This window comes from Corvus brachyrhynchos, unplaced genomic scaffold, assembly GCF_000691975.1.
Source record: "Corvus brachyrhynchos isolate BGI_N302 unplaced genomic scaffold, ASM69197v1 scaffold94, whole genome shotgun sequence".
In the NCBI taxonomy this organism is placed as follows: Eukaryota; Metazoa; Chordata; class Aves; order Passeriformes; family Corvidae; genus Corvus; species Corvus brachyrhynchos.
In genome coordinates this window covers 4,676,429-4,695,972 of record NW_008238330.1, presented here as the reverse complement: position 1 = coordinate 4,695,972, position 19,544 = coordinate 4,676,429, and the positions used below count along the sequence as shown (strand labels likewise).

The 19,544-nt window shown below is 37.4% G+C and overlaps 1 protein-coding gene across 2 annotated transcripts in view; it reads right to left on the bottom strand.

The window, feature by feature from the left end:
• The window catches only part of CUL1 (cullin 1), a 37,810-nt gene extending 19,064 nt beyond the window's left edge, over positions 1-18,746 (bottom strand). Inside the window, exons 1-6 of one of the 2 annotated variants that reach the window (XM_017734650.1) lie at positions 17,418-18,746; positions 5,610-5,784; positions 4,760-4,927; positions 3,646-3,696; positions 2,599-2,689; positions 1,720-1,883 (exon numbers count right to left, since the gene is read on the bottom strand). In XM_017734650.1, the coding sequence (XP_017590139.1) occupies positions 1,720-1,883; positions 2,599-2,689; positions 3,646-3,696; positions 4,760-4,927; positions 5,610-5,784; positions 17,418-17,557 (789 nt within the window). In that variant the 5' untranslated portion in view covers positions 17,558-18,746. The remainder of the gene's footprint in view (positions 1-1,719; positions 1,884-2,598; positions 2,690-3,645; positions 3,697-4,759; positions 4,928-5,609; positions 5,785-17,417) is intronic. The other variant, XM_008633840.2, reaches the window with a different exon arrangement.
• Between the last annotated feature and the right edge of the window lie 798 nt (positions 18,747-19,544).

Genomic DNA, 19,544 nt, shown 5'->3' with positions numbered 1-19,544 from the left:
CAGCTTTACTCATGAATTCTGGCCTGAGAAGAAAAATTCACAATCCTTCTAAACTCAGTAAGTCCGCCTATATAACTACATACACAAATCCTAGTTCTAGTACAGATTTCATTGAGTATTTTACAAGACACTACCACAATTCTACTGTAACATGGTAACAGTGATGCTATGCTGGTGTGCACTAGGGTACTCCAAGGTTTCTTTTTATTTGGCAATGCTATTTATCGCAAGACAGAGCATAAAGTACAGTGCTCCAGTGAGAACGTCAAGTAAGCGTACGAACAGCAGGTTACTCTGTTCACAGTTCATGCTTCCAACAGATTACTTGCAAGATCTTATAGCCACTAGTCTGTAAGGAGATGCCAAGAGTCCCCAAATGGCTTGTACACATCTCTAATATCTTAATCTGAGCAGAGACATAAGGCTACACACTTTCTTGCTGAACATTTTCCCTGCTGTCTGCTAACTTTGTACGTGCTTTGATCTTCAACATCAGCTTCAAGCAAAGCAATTTGCTGTTTTGTGGATTTCTGAAGCCTTGAGGATTGTTTGGGGGTACTAATAAGTTATTTCTACTTGCCAGTAGTCTCTAGTTCTTGAAATAGCAATGACCTTCAGACAGCTTTTTACTGTCCTGTACCAAGGAAGTCTGGATGAGCCAGTCATTCAGGTTCTGAATGACTGAAATTTCCTTACTCTCTCTTCTTTATACATGTATTAGGATCCAAGTTAAAACAAGAACTTGAAAGGGAAGTAGCAAAAATAATTAATTCAACAACAGAAAAGTAAACATAGGTTGGTCTGGTAATTATTGAGAAACTACTAAAAGGCACAATTCCTTTTACTGTGTTATTTCTAGGACTTCCCCTCCCACTTTTTCTTTTTGGGTAATTCATTGACTTTAATGACAAGGGTTAAGAAAGGATGTGTTCTGTGGTAAAAAGCATTACACAAAGAATACTGCAGGAAGGGATGTGTATCTGCATATTACATAGTCAAAAAGCCCTCTTATTTTTTAACTAAGCTGAAAGGGAATAAACAAGCAGCAATTCAGAAAGTGAAGAAATGTGCTGAGAAAAAATATATAAAGCAGCACTTGTCCAAGATGGAAGATGACCTATTACTGGGTCAGTAAAACTGACCCAGTAACCAGGCTAGAAATAGTCAATGTTTATCCTGCTTGCTCTTAGTTGCTCTGTCTGGCATCCCCAAAACGAGAGACTAGTTAAGAATTTAAATCTGACCTCTGTTGATCAGAGGTACTGTGTAGGCGTTCACAACACTAAAATATTCTGAGAGAATTAAAGCTAATTAATTATGTATTTCCTTAGACAGCTTGCTCAGGAAGGTATTTCAATAAATGTGTTGACACACTGTTCCTTGTACAGGAATGGTAAACTTGTGGGATTAAAGCAGACACTAAAACAGTAATTCTTGAAGTCTAACAAAATCTGAATTTATTTTAACTTAATCTTCTGTTTTGCCTGTTTAGAAAGTTTCAAACTTCCACTGTACTCACTGAAATGCAGTAAGGAGACAAACTTCAGACCAGATAAACACAGAAGCAAATTACTACAGGGAAAAACAGCTAGCTGTTTCTGTAAAATAACCATCATTTTAAGAAACTGATAATAAAAGCCTAGAATTCATATTCCTTTACCTCTAAAAAATATCTGTATCCAGAAAAACAAAAATCACGAAGCAGATTAACTAATTTACCTTCTTCATGTACTCTGTGACTGGGTTCTGTTGCAAGAATTCAGTACTTTCTCGTGTATAAAATCTCTCTGTGTCAGCAAGAAACTGAGATTCAAAGGATTCTTTATAGACAGTTAGTGTAGGTCCTTTTGCAAATGCATCATCTTCATTCAGCCCCAGCTCCACTACAGGAAAAAACCACAACCAAACAAAAAAGACCAAGAAATGACAAAATTGTTTTTTATGAAGTGGTATCCTGCAAATAAACAAGTACACTCCTTCTAACTTAGATGAAAGCAATCAACTGGGACTGTATCAGCACCACTTTTAAAAATGTACATTGATTTTGCACTTAAAAATTTATCAGTACAAGACACTACTAATGTAAACTACACTTTTAGATACATTTCTTAAATGTATTATAGGATTTGGAGAACTTCACCATCTCATAAACTAGTTCAGATTCTCCTTTCATTTTTCCCTCTTAAGAGTTCCAGATTATATGCTGTGTCTGGTTTTATTAATGAAACTGGTCAGTAATTTGGATGGCAATGCTCTCAGTATTATGCAAAATGGAAAAAAATACCCCACTCCGCTTTGTAAACTACCAGCCTTCCCCACTTCCAGATTTAGGTCCTTAATAACCGATTTGTAAACAATGAACACTCTTGTCTATCAGTTGCACTCTCAAGTTTTACAAACATGGTATAATCAACTGTAATTGTATCAAGTGTCAGTTCAAATATGAAGTTAAACAATACATAACTGCATTCATGTTACTGTAAAAAAAATATTTACTGGACATCCGAGGAGGTGGGATGTTACTTCTGGGCTCTGATAGGGTACACAAATTTATTTATTTTTAAGAAAGTAATAGAATCTTAAAGAAATCACATTTACCATAGGATTGTACAACTCCACTGATCAGCCTTGTATTGATAGTTTCACCATTTCTTTCCTTTTCAATCAATTTCAACACTGCATTTGTTACCTTAGGAAACAGGGATTAAAAGTTAAGTCAAGCACAGAGAAAGCAGCTGGTAGATCAAGCACCATACTAAATTAGGAGTGTATTTCTATATTCAAGAAAAGTCAGGCCCCTTGAGAACAACATTTACGGAGCTCTGAACATATAAAGTTCCTACAGAGAATGATACACCTTTAAGTTATACAACATAGTTACAGTCTGATTAGTGGCAAGGTGTATATGGGTATTAAAGTGAATGGTATTTTTTTTTTCTTTAATTTCAAAAAAACATCTTCTGAGCCAAGCTTCTCTTTGTTTTATACCTGAAATACAAAAAAACTTTGTAGCAAGAGCTGAGCTAGCCACCTGTTCTTGGGACAAATAATCTGCTGCAACTACTTCATTAGGAAGTACTGGTAACAAGCGAAATCCACATACATGTACCTAAAAATTGTGATGGAATGTCTTGTTTTATATTGTGCTGATTCACTAATTTTAAACATTTGGCTGACCTGAATCTCCCAGGCATCAGCATATATGTAACAATTCACAGCAACATTAGGAGAGACCAAAATACCAGCCAGTCACTCTCTGCTCTCATCCAATCTCAACTCCAAACCTTAAGACATGACTGCCATCAGCCTGTACTCCTGCCTAGCTTAGAAACCACTGAACTTGCTACTTCATTTGAGTCCCCTTAGCTTTCTAAAAAAATAAGAAGCCAAGTGTCCTCTCAGCAGAGAGATAACAGAACAGTCTTGGTATCAAGGTTCAATCACACACACAAAGGCCTATTCCTTCAAATACTTTTTTTTTTTTTTTTAATATCACAAAGGAGAAGTAGAGGGCTCAATTTTGTTTTCTGGGTCTGTGTTCACCCCCCGTCCCCCCCTCTGCAAACTCCTTGAAGCAGTTACTAACGATATATGAAATGAACCCTATAAAATAACACTATAGGTTTAATATATTTATGTATATACCTGCTTATTTAATGGCCTGAATAAGCAGTCTCTCCAGGTCACCAAGGCAAGCTAGAAGCAAAAGAAGGGAGAAGATGGATGGAATAAAGAAAATATTTACATATACACATATACATGCAGGGTAACTCCCTATTTAAGGAAAGCTGATGTAGTATGCTAACTAATCAGAACTTTCAAAATTATATTTTGGCACACACATTTCTCAAGCAATGAGATTGTCTCACACTAAAATTACAACCTGCTTTACTACTAACTTTACTAAGTTGTTCCTTTTTCTACCAGAGGATCCACTGCCAACTCTGGAAACTAACAAAACCCCCTTTGAGTTACTTTGAGAACATACAGCTTTTTTTGTTGGCAGTTTCCAAGCTGACACAGTCCCTTATAGCATTAGGCTAGTAAAGTGAAGAGGAAGGGAAGTAAGGATACCAACTGTTTTTCTACCATATGCAAAGTTATTTTAGTGAAGCAGGAGAATAGCACAGCACTTTCCTAATGCTTCACCAGTAAGGACAGTAATTACCCTTTATTTAAAAAAAACCCTTTTAGTTATCTGAGATACAGAAGCTCTGTTAAGTTCTACTCTTATTTATATTACTTTTCATTAAAAAAAAAATTATCAAGATCACATATCAATCTTTCAGAACTGTACCAAAATAAATTACACTAAAAACCAAATGTTGTCTGAATCTTAGCAGCTTGGCCGCTAACAAATTTGTAGAGATGTATTAAAGTCATCAGAAAAAAAATACTATTTCCTTCTTCATTTGGTGATTGAAATGCTTGGCTAAATTCTAAGTGGGATGACAAGGCCATGCTGAGGCACACAGATAACACTATAAGCAGTAAATATTCAGAAACAGACAACCCTCAACAATCTACTACTGGAAGTCCCAAAACGTACAAGGCAGACTGAACATCTCACAGGCTTAGACCCTTGGAATTTTTATGAATATACTGGGGTAGGAGTAGGGGAAGGAAGGAGAATGCCTCTTTGACCACTTCTTCAAAACTTCTATGGACCTCCTACAAGATTCAAGGAGTGATCTGCAGGATGATAACGCAAACATGGCAGATGGAATGGACAAATCACTCACTTCAAAAAGCTACTTACTGAATAAATTTCATATATTCCTTTACGACCTTCATCGCACTCACGACGAACCCAATGTCGATTGAGGTAGGCACATATCCCATTCAATACTTTGCTTGAAAACCTATAATCTTCCCACTGTTGAGTGTAGAATTTCAGCACACTCTCATCCATCAAATCTTCACCATCCTGAAATTACAAGTTTGCCAATACTGTAGCGCAATTTTAAGGTACAACCAAGATACATAAGGGTATACAAATTGACTGTATAATAAATCTGCACCATGCAATGTATTTACAGGAAACACACTGCCAATACATTTAGTTCTACATTATTAAAGCACAAAGCCAGTAGGAGATTTTGAAATTAAAAGGCTGGGAAAAAAAAAAAAGGCACAGCACAGATAAAGCTCCAGAAGACATCCCTGTCCCTATGGATGCAAGACAACATCCAGTTCTATTAGTGGTTTATTTATTAAACTAAAATAAAGGCTATCATCAGGCATTTTCAACATGATAGGCATCCATTTTTTCGGCATTCATAATATGCTGTTTAATTGCTTGTAAAGTCTAGCTATTCTTGCTCAAGTACAGGACAGCTTAAGATGTCATGTAACATTAATTCTATAAAACACAGGAATGTTGTTTTGGCTTGAAGAGGAAAAGCAGCTCAAAGGTACAAACATAGGAACTGATCTATGTCTGAGGTAAAGCCAACAAAACATTCTAATGGCTATGGAGACAAAAGTACATTTTAAGATCATTCAATTTACTTCCAGTAGCTGCATACACCTCTAGGTTTGCTGATACAGCTTTTCTCACCCCAGTTCATGTTACTACAAGTGCAGATCGATCTCATACCCCATCCTACCTTAAGGAGATTTGTCAAGTAGTTCTTCAGAAATTCTTTTAGCCGTTTGTACAATTCCAAGCCAACAAACTGAGCGCCTCCAGGTGTCTGGCCCTTTTTCGATTTAGAAGGAGGTACTCCAGCTCCCCGTGCTTGATTAGACTGGTGTACACTGGTACAGTAGTTATAAACATGACTGACAGGAAAGTTAAGGAATACATTTGTACCACCTTAAGACATTAAAAATACAATGAAAAACGTTAATTTCAGTAGGCAATTATTTATACAACTGTGAACGACTTAAACATAATGCATTACAAGATGCACTAGCCCACATCAAATCAAACCAAAGCTAAGAAAATTAAGTAATTTTCAGCAGAATTATCTGCAGCAAAACTGTGTCAGACTGCTGAGGGCACTGCAAGTACTGATCCCAACATTAAATTCATTTAACGCTTACTTAACAAGACCACCAAGAAAACAAATCAGTGGAATTTGCTGATAAGATTATTTAAATGGAATTTATTTGATCTATTATACTTCTCTTCTACAAATACATAAGCTTCCATTTGAACTGAAAGAAATTTCAATACTAGCCTCAAGCAACACCGAGTAGTTGAAAACACAAGAGAATAAATATTTTTGCTCTCTTTCAAACACCATCTCCTATAAAAGATTTGGCCACTGAAGATTGGCACATGGGACAAACCTGGAAAGCAGTAATGGTGAGACACACACATATTTAAATGTACATTATAAGATGAGATTCACTAAAAACCAATTTTAGGCTACAAGATAATCCCAAAATTTCAGTGCAAAAATTACAGTCAGAGAATTGTTTCAATTAGAAAAGACTTCCAAGATGAATCCAACCATTATTATAGCATTGCCAAGTCCACCACTAAACCATCTCCCTAATCACCATGTCTAAGGGTCTTTTAAATAGTCCAGAGACAGTGATTCCACCACCTATCTGGGCATATCATTCCAATGCATGACAATGCTTACAGTAAAGAAAGCTTTCCTAATATCCCATCTTCATCTCCTCTGATGCAACTTAGGGCCATTTCCTCTTGTCCTGCAGCTTAGTCCATGGGAGAAGGTGCTGACCCCCACCTGGCTATGACCTCCTTTCAGGCAGTTGTAGAGGGCAATGAGGTCCCCCCTGAGCCTCCTTTTCTCCAGCCACAGCTCCCCCGGCCCCTCCTAATCAGCCTTGTGCTCCAGACCCTTCACCAGCTCCTTTGCCCTTCTCTGGACACAATCCAGCCCCTCAGTGTCTTTCCTGTTGTGAGAAGCCCAGAACTGGACACAGGATTCGAGGTGCAGCCTCATCAGTGCTGAGTATAGCAGGACCATCACTTCTCTGGTCCTGCTGGCCACATTATTGCTGATACAGCCCAGGATGCCATTGGCCTTCTTGGCCACCTGGGCACACACTGGCTCACGTTCAGACAGCTGTCAAACAGCACTCCCAGGTCCATGGGAAAGCACCCTTTTCCACTGGGAAGGTTTCCAGCCACTCTTCCCCCAACCTGCAGCACTGCCTGGGGTTTTTGTGGTTGAAGTGCAGAATGCAGCATGTCACCTTGCTGAACCTCATACCACGAGCCTCAGCTCACTGGTCCTGCCTCTTTGGATCCCTCTGCAGAGCCTTCCCACACTCCAGCAGATCAGTACTCTCCCCCAACTTGGTGTCCTCTGTGAACTCACTGAGGGTGCACTTGATCCTCTTGTCTCAGTCATCGATGAAGAGATTTAACAGAAGTGGCTCCAGCATTGAGCCCTGGGGAAGGCAGCCTGTGACTGGCTGCCTGCTTGCTGCCTGTGCTGCATGCATTCATATAGATGCCCTTGGCTGGGCTCTTGATCCCACCACCTTCTTCTTGGGCTAGAAGCCCTAATTCCTGTGTGACCAGACAATTCTATGGTTTCTAACACATCAGTGACCCCTTTGCTGCCACGTGGATCTCCATCCCCTGCCTCCACTGAGATGTGAGATCAAAGGACCTCACTAGCACACCATCCCCCAAACATCAGCATGCTGCCCCCTGGTTTTATCCTTTTCCCTTTTCAAATCTAGTTTAAAGCTCTCTCTAGGCGACCTCTAGGTAACTCCTCTGCAAAAATACTTTTCCCTTTTTTAGATAGGTGCACCCTGTCTGTCACCAAGCAGGTCTGGTGTCATATAAACCAAACCCTGATCAAAAAAAAAAAAAAATTCTGTTAGTGACACCAGGCTCAGAGCCAAGTATTGATCTGTCAGCTCTTCCTGTTTCTTCCCTCATCATTCCTTGCAACTGGAAAGAGAAAGGAGAAAACTTGTGCTTCTGACTTCTTAACCAGTCATCCCAAGTCCCTGAAGTGCCTCTTGATTACCTTCTGATTTCTTGTTGCAACTTCACTACTGTCTACCTGAAAAATCTGAGAACCGTCCTAGGGTAGGAAGTTTGCTTTTTACATCTTTAAGCCAGGTACCAGAGAGGCAGCAGATGACCCTAGCAAGTAGCAGCAATATTCTTTACTCTTATACTAATAAGTATAAGGGGAAATATACTAATATTATATATATAGTAATATAACTAACATATATACACTAATATAACTAATACATATACTACTAATATATATATACACACTAATAATACTAACAGCCTGGAAGACTCACTGTAACTATCAATGTAGCATTTCAAGAACACTTTCCGTTTTCTGATCCAAAAAATTCAAATATTCAGAAATTCTTCCAAAGTAATAAGTGGAAGTCACATTGTCCCAAACACTTCAAATAAGGCAGCATCCTTAAAGAAGCTGCATTCCACAAGCATGAAAAATAAACTAGTTAAGTACCACCCAAACTGAACTTGATGAGGACTCAGATCTGACAACAAAAATCACCCTGACACACAGACAACAATCAGCCAACAGGAATGAAACTACTGAGCACTCACTCTTCTACTGGCAGTCCAAGGACAGGCTATTGAGTCACATCCCTCACTAGAAAACACTGTATTAACCAATCCAGAAAGTTTAATTTGGTTTTAACTTGTGTTTTAACACAAGTGGACCCAGCTTTAACCACTAGACAGGTTTCCTGCACAGCACACCATGAATTAGAAAATTAATACGTTGCAGAGACTTAACTTTTATCTTTCCCTTCACAAAGTCCAGCACAGTAAAATGGGAAGATATTAGCACAAATACATACCAAGGAAATTATAAACCACAAATATATGATGCATTACAGTCATTATAAACAGACTTGCTTCTAAATAGTAAAGCTCAAGAAGAAAAATGTCTCAAAATATCCAGTTAAATTCCTTGTAATCAACTTTATAAAATGCTTCATAGACGAATCATACCCTTAAACAGGGTTTAACAATCAGAGCATCCTGCATGCCACCAGCAGCAAGGCTTAGGGTCTTCACGTCAAACTGAAGGGAAAGCCTTCTCACAGTCTATATTTACATGCTTGTTCAGAAAGTCATTGCACAGTGTGCAAAGAAGTAATGCCCTTTGCCTAAGATTAACCCTTTTGGAAAATACACAGTGTACATTTATTTCTTATCTGTTACCTCATCCAGGTGCCTAATAACTGTATTTCCCACAATGTCAACCAATAACATAAAGCCTTCATTTGTATTGAATTGAAGCAATTGAACTTCTAATCAGCCTCTTATCTCTATCAGCCACTGATTTCCTGGACATGAATGATTTTTTCCATCTCCTAGTAATTTGTTCAAATTCCCTGGCACTGTTGCTACTTTTACCATCTACACTTCGATTTCAGAATTCCCTGTTCAAGTGAAGAACACCACACAGCGCAACAATTTTCCTCTAGATATGCAACTTACTTTCTTGTCACAGACAAGAAAAGCAGGGTTTACCTCACAGATTAATTTTAAAATAGCTAATATATAAATTTTTCTAAATTGTTTATGGAAAACCTCTCCATCATGATACTAAGAATTTAGGGCTGATTCACAAATACCCAGTTGACACCTCTGCCTCCTTCTTCCCCTAGCTCTCCTACCCCAAGTGGCTTTGAGCAAGCCTGAAAATATGAAGACTGTCCAGACGAAAGGCAATTCTTGCAGTTTTGAGAGTACTGCCAGACAAAAACATTCTATTAATCTCTACAAAATATCACAACAGCCTTCAGAAAAATAAAAAGCAAAGATTAGAAGACATAAGCCTTTTTCTAACACCATACATTTTATTACTAAACCCACAATTCCTTGTGAAGTAAACACTGAGAGACAGAGACCTTTTGTCCACGCATGACAGTAATCACCTCAGAGCTGCAACAAAAGTAATTCCAGTAACGCCCATCTTTACCTTTTACTCTGGCTTGAGATCTGCTAGCCAAAGGGTCCAACACAGCACTTCTGAAGTGCTCTAGTTTCATTGTTCCATACAAGTCAAACTGAAGTTAGTTTCCCCATGCAGAAGGCAGTTTGCAAGTGTAAGTAACTCGTTGACATATTCTACATAAAAGCATGCTCTCTCACACTTTGTTTACAATCTGTGTCCCCATCTGCTAGAGCCAGCCACTGACAGAAAGACGGACATATTCAAAACAAAATCAGATTTGCGCTGCTTACAACAAAGTGTATGACAGTCCATCTGAGAATCACAAGGGGAATGCTATGAAAAGAATTCTTAGTTGCAGAAAGCAAAATAAATCCCTCAATGCTTTGTATGCTGGAAGCTATATACATATTCAAGCAGCTACCAGGAAACATTTTTGGGAGCATTTGCACAGTTCTGTATAGCAATTTGCATACCATAACAAGCAAAGAAGTTAATTCATCCATAGAAAAGTTTGAACCACAGTGAAGCTGTGCTGGTCCCCAAGCTTCTGGCTGCTGAACTTCAGATTTGGCCTAGAAGACAAACCATCTACAGGAGGAACTGATCAAGATCAATCTCCTCTAAACCTTCCATACAGTGAAGGAGAAATTAAATTTACTTGTCTAAATTAAAATTTGAGGTAGAAGACTGCAAGGAAGTTTATAAAATAATTCAGCATTGCGCTGTTCAAGATGAAAAATCTTTTCAGAACTTTATTCTCCTTCAAAAGTCTTCAGAACAAAAAACAGCTAAAGACAAATTAATTTTACCACCTCTGTCATCAATATAATTTAGACTTCTTTCTACAGCCTTAACTCAGTTTCTAAAGGTGGGCAAGGGAAAGAAAAATCCTGTGCTGCCACACCGTAATAAATTTAAGGCTTTGTGTAAGATCACTTCCACCAAAGGCAATGGTCCTAACATACAACCCAGCTGGAGAGCTTACTTGCCACCTGGTTTCCAGTAGCATGGGAGCTCATGCAGTCAGTCAGTCATGTGGCCTGGGGAAGTAACTGGCACTACAACTGTTGTCCCTGTCCCCAGGGCCTTGGTGACCAGATACGAACTTCTGTGTGCACACAGGGGAAGTGAAACAGGCTCTTTCAGCAGCACTGCATAAATTTTTTCAGCAAGTATGCCAACAAAACACAAGCTTGTGCATACTATGGTCAACTCTAATCTGCCCTCTGCCCTCAAAAAGTATCCAACTACTCCACACAGGTGTTTTTTCCTCTTGGAGCAACTGCAAACCAAAGTCACATAAGAAAAATGATCAGTTTTGTAATTCAACACCCAAGAAAGCACTCAGACTTTACACTAATGAGTATAAATTACTCAGTTTTGCACAAGTCTAAGTTTTTAAAAGAAAACAGTTCTGCTGAGGTAATAACTGCTTCACCTTTCACCAGCACAGCTGGGTCCCCACAGTTCTTCCATATTGCTATGAAAAATTAACGTAACTGGAAGAAGTCTGTGTGAGGAACAGATACGTAAAATTAAAGGAACTGAAAGGGAAGCAGAATTAACACAACACAGCAGAAAACTATAGTGCAGAGATGCCCACAACAACACAAGCTGAACAACTCTCCAACCACAATTTCTCTCTCATTACTTCTAGTCTCTTTATTATAAAGATCAGTTTTAGGCATAAATTTGCTATTTCACAGACCTTAAGCAGTAATTAACTTTATGCTCAGTGCTTGACAGCTGGCCTAGAGGACTAAACTGAGATTAGCTCCACTTTTGTCAAAAATCTGTATTTTCCCAGATTACACTAAAGGCATGCAAGAACATCATATAGAGAGTTACTGAAAATACTGATGGGAAAATGGCTAGGGAAGATTACAGAAGCTTTGTATTATTGTAGAACCTCTTCTAATACAAACACTACAGCTTATTATATTTACTAAAGAACTGCTATACCAATTTTCTTCAAACTTAAAGCCATTCAACTCCTGTTGAAAACCCCAAGATTAGATTGGATTTCCCCTAACATAAGAGAAGTTGCAAAGAGAAGTGGACATGTCCATATGACTTTAATGTTTTCTGAGTCAAATGACGAAGGAATTTTGCATGAGTTTTTGAAATTATAAGGTTGTCAAAAAACAATCACTTTTTAGAAAAAGTGCTTTGGACACTCACTTTAACTTTGTGAGGAGCAGCAGTAAAACAAAAACCCCAGAAACCGTCATTCTTTTCAGGGAGGTATCAGCAAGAGATTTTATGCATGTTCAGTTCATCATCCAGTAAAGAAGGGCCACCCCCACAAAGCAATTCAGAGAAAACAAACAAACAAAATTAAGATCCTGTACCCAGCCCCACACACCACTTGTGCTAAAAAACTACTAAATTTTAATTGATACATTTAAGTCTTTTGATTTGATAAAACTACTCTGCTAAATCACTCCATTTTAGACAAACTTTTAGTCAGGGAAGGGCCGAGGCAGAGATTGAGGAGCTATTACAGCATCAGCCATGCAGCTGCTATGAAAATCCAGGCATACCTCAGCTCAAACACATTTCTACAAGTCTGAGATCAGAGACACTTTCAGCAAAAGCCATCTGAAGACTAATAGATAACTTCTTGTTTCCCTCTTCATGGCATAAACTCAGCAGAATCATAGAGAAGCACTAAGTTACAAGGAAAACACAAAATTTCAAAGCCAAATGCATAAACAAAGTGTACAGTCTTTATGCCAGGGAGTGTAAGAACCTCCGAGTTGTGTAAGAACCTCTGAGGTTGCTTTTAAATTTAGCTTTCTTTGCATTGACAGAGGTTGGTTTTGAACAGAATATTATTGGTTACTATAAAAAGCAAGTGGAACAGCAAGCAATCATTGTGGAAGAGTGCATAAAGAAAGGAAATGATTGCACAAATATAAACATATTCTGCCCTTCTTTCAAACTGAAGATGCAATCTTTGTAAAAACACACAAATGCATACAATTATATGCACTTTCCACACAAGAAAAAGTGTATTATGCACCCTTCAAACATGTCAACAAATAAATTTACTTCTACCTTCATGTTTCACACAAGCACTAACTGGAATATGAGAAGTGCTATGAAATAGGATATTGAATATAAGCAGGACTAATACTAGCAGACAGAAGAGGCTGCCTTGATGTATCCAAAGTGACCTTAAACAATTTGACACTGAAGTGAAAGGATGGCTTAGAGTGACAGAATCTTAAGAGAAAGTGGAACAGTGTTTGAAATGTAAATAAAAAGTGCATGCTTTAACACCTCAGTATCTTTTCTGTACAGAAAGAGCATAATAATCTGTTCAGAAAGAAAAAACAAGAGCATACCATGCTGCCTGGTAACAACTGATTCATGTGATTAGAAAATAAAATATTTTCACAGTTTTAATATGCATCTGCTGATCTGAAATCCTACTAAAATACAGGAATTCAAGTGAAAGCCACAAGGAAGAAGACTGTATTAGAAGCAACTACAAAAGACCTTGGCAAATGGATGCCAGGAAAAGGGCTTCATGGTTTTGCTTTGTCAACATGTACTGCTGGTGCTGAATCTACTCACAGGAAAGAAAAATTAAATATATTTATACTTTCTATTTTATGAACAGATTATCCTGAATCATCTGGTATTTTTAAAGTGTAAGCATACTACACAATTATTTAATGTTCAACACAGTATTTTCCTATATCACTTGCTAATATGTGAGAAAAAAAAATTATAAAATTATTACAGTAACCTTTTGTGATGTACAATTACTTATATTTAATCCAATGGATAATCAGTAGCTACCGCTTTGTTAAAATAAGTAAACAAAACTGAATCACAATAAGCAAGGACTTTTCATAAAATATTGAAACGTGACAGAACAGCCTAGCCTTTACCTAACCGGGACAAACTTCAAGCAATTATTTTGAAAATATTTACTAATGATGGCTAATAATGGAATAATATACGAAACACATTTGTAAAATCCAATTTACTGATGCAAGACTTGAGCAAATTTTAAGTAATAGTAAATTCAGTAATTTTCTTCAAATTTCCACATAAAACACACACGATAACGATGCCAACCAACTACTGAAACGTATTCTAGGAACTTGCTGAAATCAACAGTGTAATTTTTATGTACATAACATCTGAAAGACTTTGAAAGCCAATCTGAACACTGCAATCTGGACATTGCAATTTATATCTTTGTTAAACAACCACACCACGCCTTCCACAGTATTATAAACTCTTCTTATCAATGAAAACATTTTAAGATATCCTCATGCAGATATAAATCTTATTTGTTATAAATTAATAGCACTTGGAATCTTTAAACTTGTCTTATTTTTCTCAAATTTTCTTTAAACATTAAACTTGGACGAAAAGATTAATCTGTTCTGTATGGGCATAAATTAACTACATCGTTTAAAAGAATCCCTAAAAATGCTTCTCAGATTATGTGTTGTAAATCAGGACAGTGAAAGCATGAGTTTATGTCAAAATGTTACCATTTCAAATAAACACTGCACACATACAAAAGAGAAGCACACCACTAATCTTTCCATTCATCAATGCTATCTGAAAGTTGTTGATGTGTGTTTTGACAAAAAAATAATATTTTAGAAAGCTACTCAGTTCTTTGTCTAAGTCACTGTGAAAAATTACACAACTTTGATACAGTGCAGGAAAGTTCTCTGACATTTCAGTACCTGGCCTGAGAATCTTAAGATATATAAAAGAAGAAAGAAAAGTCACAAAATTCTTTTGTTCTCCCCATTGCTGAGTTTAAATACAAATGTTAAGTAAATCCCAATTCATCCTCTCATACCATGAGGCCTGAGGAAAATAAATTGCAGGCTCACCATACAATTAGTTTGAAAAATGGACATCACCACCTTCCAAAAGAGAAGAAAATAGTACAAGATGTATGAATATCTTATCACTGCCGAACGGAGTTAAGAAGAGGTGGCTATAAAGACAAGAGGATTACATCAATATAAATAAGTTGAGTAAGAATAATTCTAGTAAACCAAGTAATAGGTTTTCAATCAACAATTCAAAACAAACTCAGAACTTGCTACACAAAAGTACAGTTCTCTCTTGGACAGACTAACTGGAAGTTTCCTCCAAACAGACTGAATGCCATCAGGAGACGTTCTGTATACATATACCACTAATGCTGACTTTTACAAGTGAGTCCTGTGGCTCACAGCCTCCAAACTAACTGTTACTAAATGGAAAACAGGGTAAACAGGCCCATCCCCCACAATATTAGTAGTGCTATCAGGTCTACTGCTCCTAGAAATCTAGTTAATTTTATTGCCTATTTCTCTCTTTAGCATAAAGTCAATGCTTGGCATGTAATTCTGAACTAGCTTGTAATACTGGTTGTCAGATAATGTTAACTACTGTTGTAGAAATGACTAGGCTCTTCAGTACTAGGTATTACATAGTAAGTTGGTAAGGAACAGCACAACATCCAGATTTCATTTTCTGAGACTCTCACATGTGGGGAAAAAAAAAATGAAACACCAAAAAAACAAACCACACAAGGAAACACATAATCATCTGATCTCACAGAAAAAGGTACCTTGCAACTAAAAGCACAAATAAATCTAAATTACAAAAAGTACAGATGAGGAACTTGGTAACCACCACTCAGAAACAAAATTTTTCGTTCACCTCTTCAATATTCTCAGATCTAGAAAACTCCTGGAATAATCAACTTCTTTCTGCTCTCACTGAAATGAAGGGGAAAAAACCCACCTTAAGTACAAGCTCCAGCCTGTACTCAGAGATTGAATTTAGTGTTTCACAAAAAGAGATGCTCTGAACAAAGAAAATGAGTGCAGGTGTGAGAGGTCTGAACTGCTTTAATTATGTAACTATTCTAATTCTTTTCCAGAGGGACTTGACCAAGGCACAACAAAATCTTCTACATCTCCAATCAATTGTGATTGGAGATATAGGACTGAAGGTAGGTTTGCTGGTATGTATGGTTCTCCTCTTATAAATTAAGAGGGATGAAATGAAATCCACTTCAGGAGTGAGATCATGAAAAGAAAAAAAAAAGGGGGGGGGAAGAGAGAAAGAGGGCAAAAGAGAATGAGGAAAAACTAAACTGTCCATTGGGCAAGACATTCTTGTAAGTAGGGCTGATCTTCAGATCAATTACAGCTACTGCTGAAACTCATCTGCAGCTGTTCTGCTTTCCAAACTAAGCTGGTTGATAAGCAAAGCTTCCTGAAATAAAAGTCCACCAAACTACTAGACTTGCTGTACACAAAGACTGAGAAAACATGTTACAGTTACTGCTTTGAAAGGGGTGTAATCTTTTAAGCACAACTTCTGAACATGTGTATTTGGTATAAGGATGCAAAATGCATTGCTATCTTCATAGTAGATTAAATACTCAGCCTAACCAGTATCAAATATTCTGAGTTATCAAACTATTATATTAATCCAAGTCGACCACCAAAACTACCCCCTAAATTAATTAACTTATGAAATTAACAAAAACAGTCCTTAGTTTCGAACCAACAACTCCTTGAAGCAGCAGCAAGGAGGAAATGAGTAACTAACAGACAGCATATCCCTTTTACAGCTTCATTCTGAGCATCGTTGAGAACATCAGGAGAGGGGAAAAGTCAGTGCTTTACCATTACCATTATAATCAGTCTTCAGCTGCCCTGCTTAATAGACCTCACAAACAAGAATATATTAAAGGCACTCAGAAGAAAAAACTCTCAGAGGTTCTACTATGTGTCAAATTTCTATCAGACATTCAACTTTTGCAGATTTGTTTCACGGAGTCAGAACCAACATTGAACCTAGTGCTGCAAGAAATCACTGATTTTAGGTCTTAGGAAAAGTTCTGACCCTAAACAAATGTTATTTCATCTTCCCATCACTATTGAATAAGTATCCTAGAAACATACAGCAGGCTGCTCAGGGTTTCTCCCACCACACCCTGGAGCATGGATTCTGCAGGCACAGATAGAAAAGATTATATGTTGATGCTGAGATTACATGTACAGAAAAACTCTTCTACCTCCTTAGAAAGTCCAGGGAAAGTATTACTTAGAGAATGACAACTGAAAAATTTTCCAAGTAGCTAGACATGATTATCTGTAAGATCTGAAGCATAATGTGAGAGACTAACAGAAAAAAGAAAAAGAATTTCTGTTTTCTTTGTGTGCACTGTAGACTCAAAATTTGACTATTAATAGAATCTCTTTAAACATGTGCTCTATTAAAGATAATAGTGAGCAAACCTGAAATACAGAGATAGCCTTAATAATTATCGAAGTCAGTTTTCCAGACAACAGAATGTTCCTGCTACTTGCCAGTAATATTAAACAGAAAAGGCCAATCCTCAAAATAAAACCATGTATTCTTAAAAAACATTAAGTGAAATAGCTATGAAGCAATTTTGTGTCTAAAAAAAGTAAAAAGCCATCTCTAATCTACTAGCAGTGAAAGTACTAACTGCCATAGGCACTAGGATACGTGTAGAGTTCCATGTATCTGGATTTCGCCATACTTTGTCTGGTGTAAACCTGTTGAATTCCAGCTCTTAGGTCATCCCATATCTGGTCAAGACCAATCTGTTTAAGTCCATGCGGGTTCTGACTCCTATTTGATGACATTTTGTATTTCCTGTAAAGTCTTCCAGTGCAACAGCCTGAGATCTTGTTATTCCTCCATTAGAATCACAAGTCAAGTAACATTCTAAACTCAGCTGCAGCAACTCAGCAAGATATTCTTTACACACAGAAAGTGATGTCTCCCAGGAAGATAACCTGCAATAGGAAAAGAAAATATACATGTTATATGACAGTCCAAATTAATCCACATGAAAGATAATTATTTCATTATTATTTCATTGAAATATTGTCATTTACACAGATGAGAAATACCAAAACCAAGGAACATAATTTTGCAATTCAGCACAAAATGAGACAGTTAGTACCCAGAGCTATCCAAAGGCTGTAGATACTCTGATCAATGCAGTTGACAATAAAACCCTAATGGCTAACAACAAAACATAACAGTAAAAAGATTTCCAAGCAGCAGACACCATTTACCAACAAGTGTTTTCTTCCCATTCAACAGTAAAACCCCAGTACTTGTGAGCAGCTCTGGGTTCTGTGGTAGCTCATTGTTTAACAAACATCCTGATGGATACCAAATAACCAGAAGGTACTACAAATAACTTTTTCTTCAGTTATCAGTAACTCTTCCAGACTTGAGATTCTATTACAGGTAACCTGAAAGGCCAAGGTATTTTGGAAGCAGAGAATTTTTCTATCTGGCAAGCATATGATTACATTAATTTGTTTGCTAAGTAGAACACCACTTCCTTCAATGTCATTTCACCAGCAAGAGAACATGCAGTCAATAATGGTGGGAAGAAAGAACTATTAATAGGAGTACACAGAATAAATATTGAATGAATTGTGAATGAAACAATCAGAAAGTAAGAAAATGCACTACTCCCATGAGTTTTAAGTGCACAAAATTCGGGACATAGTGAAAAGATGGCTACCAATTCATCAGCCTCGTGATATGATGGAGAAGAAACAGTCACCTGGAAAGGTCTACTGAAAACATCAAGCAGAGAAGATCCATTTTTACACAAGTCCATAAAAATATTTTTGCAATTTTAACATGTCTTATTGTCCATAGCAACAAAGTTAAGAATATATCAAAAAAAGTCAATGTAAAAAATTAGCCCACAAATAAGAGAGTTGTACTAAGTCAGGACCAACTTAATCTTACTGCAGTCTCCCCATATAGGGAGCTTATAAGAAAGATGGAGAAAGACTTTTGCTAGCAACTGTAGTTACAGGAGAATGGTTTTAAACTAAAACAGGGTAGCTTTACAGTGGATATAAGGAAGAAATTCTTTACTGTGAGGGTGGTGGTGAGACATTGGAACAGGTTGCCCAGAGAAGTTGTGGATGCCTGACGCTGGCAGTGTTTAAGGGGATGCTGGAAGGAGCTTTGAGCAACCTGATCTAGTGGAAGGTGTCCCTGGTCAAGACAAGGAGACTGGACTAGATAGTGCCTTCCAGCCCAAACCACTCTGTCATTCTGCATACTAGAGCTCATTGACTGGAATATTCAAACCACCGTGAAACATTATGGTTTTCCATTTTTCTACAGACAATATAGTTTTATGATAAATCTGTCATCCAAGGCTCATATGAATCCCTCCATAATTTCAAGAACAGTATTGGCTGAGACCAGATAAATCCTATTATTTGTTCTTGACCTCTGAGCAGCAGAAAATAAAATATATTCCTTCGGGATCTATAGTAAAGTCATAGGTGCTTTGTCACAGCCACTTCTAGGCTTCTCCATGTTCCACTCCAGGCTTCATAGAGTTTTGAAGATTAAGTATTCTGTTATACCCTCCCTGACACCCATCCAATTATTTGAAGTTTCCTTCTGCCTTTTCTCCTGGACACTAAAAAGAGCTGAGATAGAGACATTTTTTCATTCTTTTCAGTCAATGACTGTCTTACTACAGTAACACAGAAATTACCACTCCTCATAGTCCTTTGCTTTCCCATCACCCATACGCATTTAAATATCAAGCTCTAAATAAAAACACCAAGAAGTATTTTCATT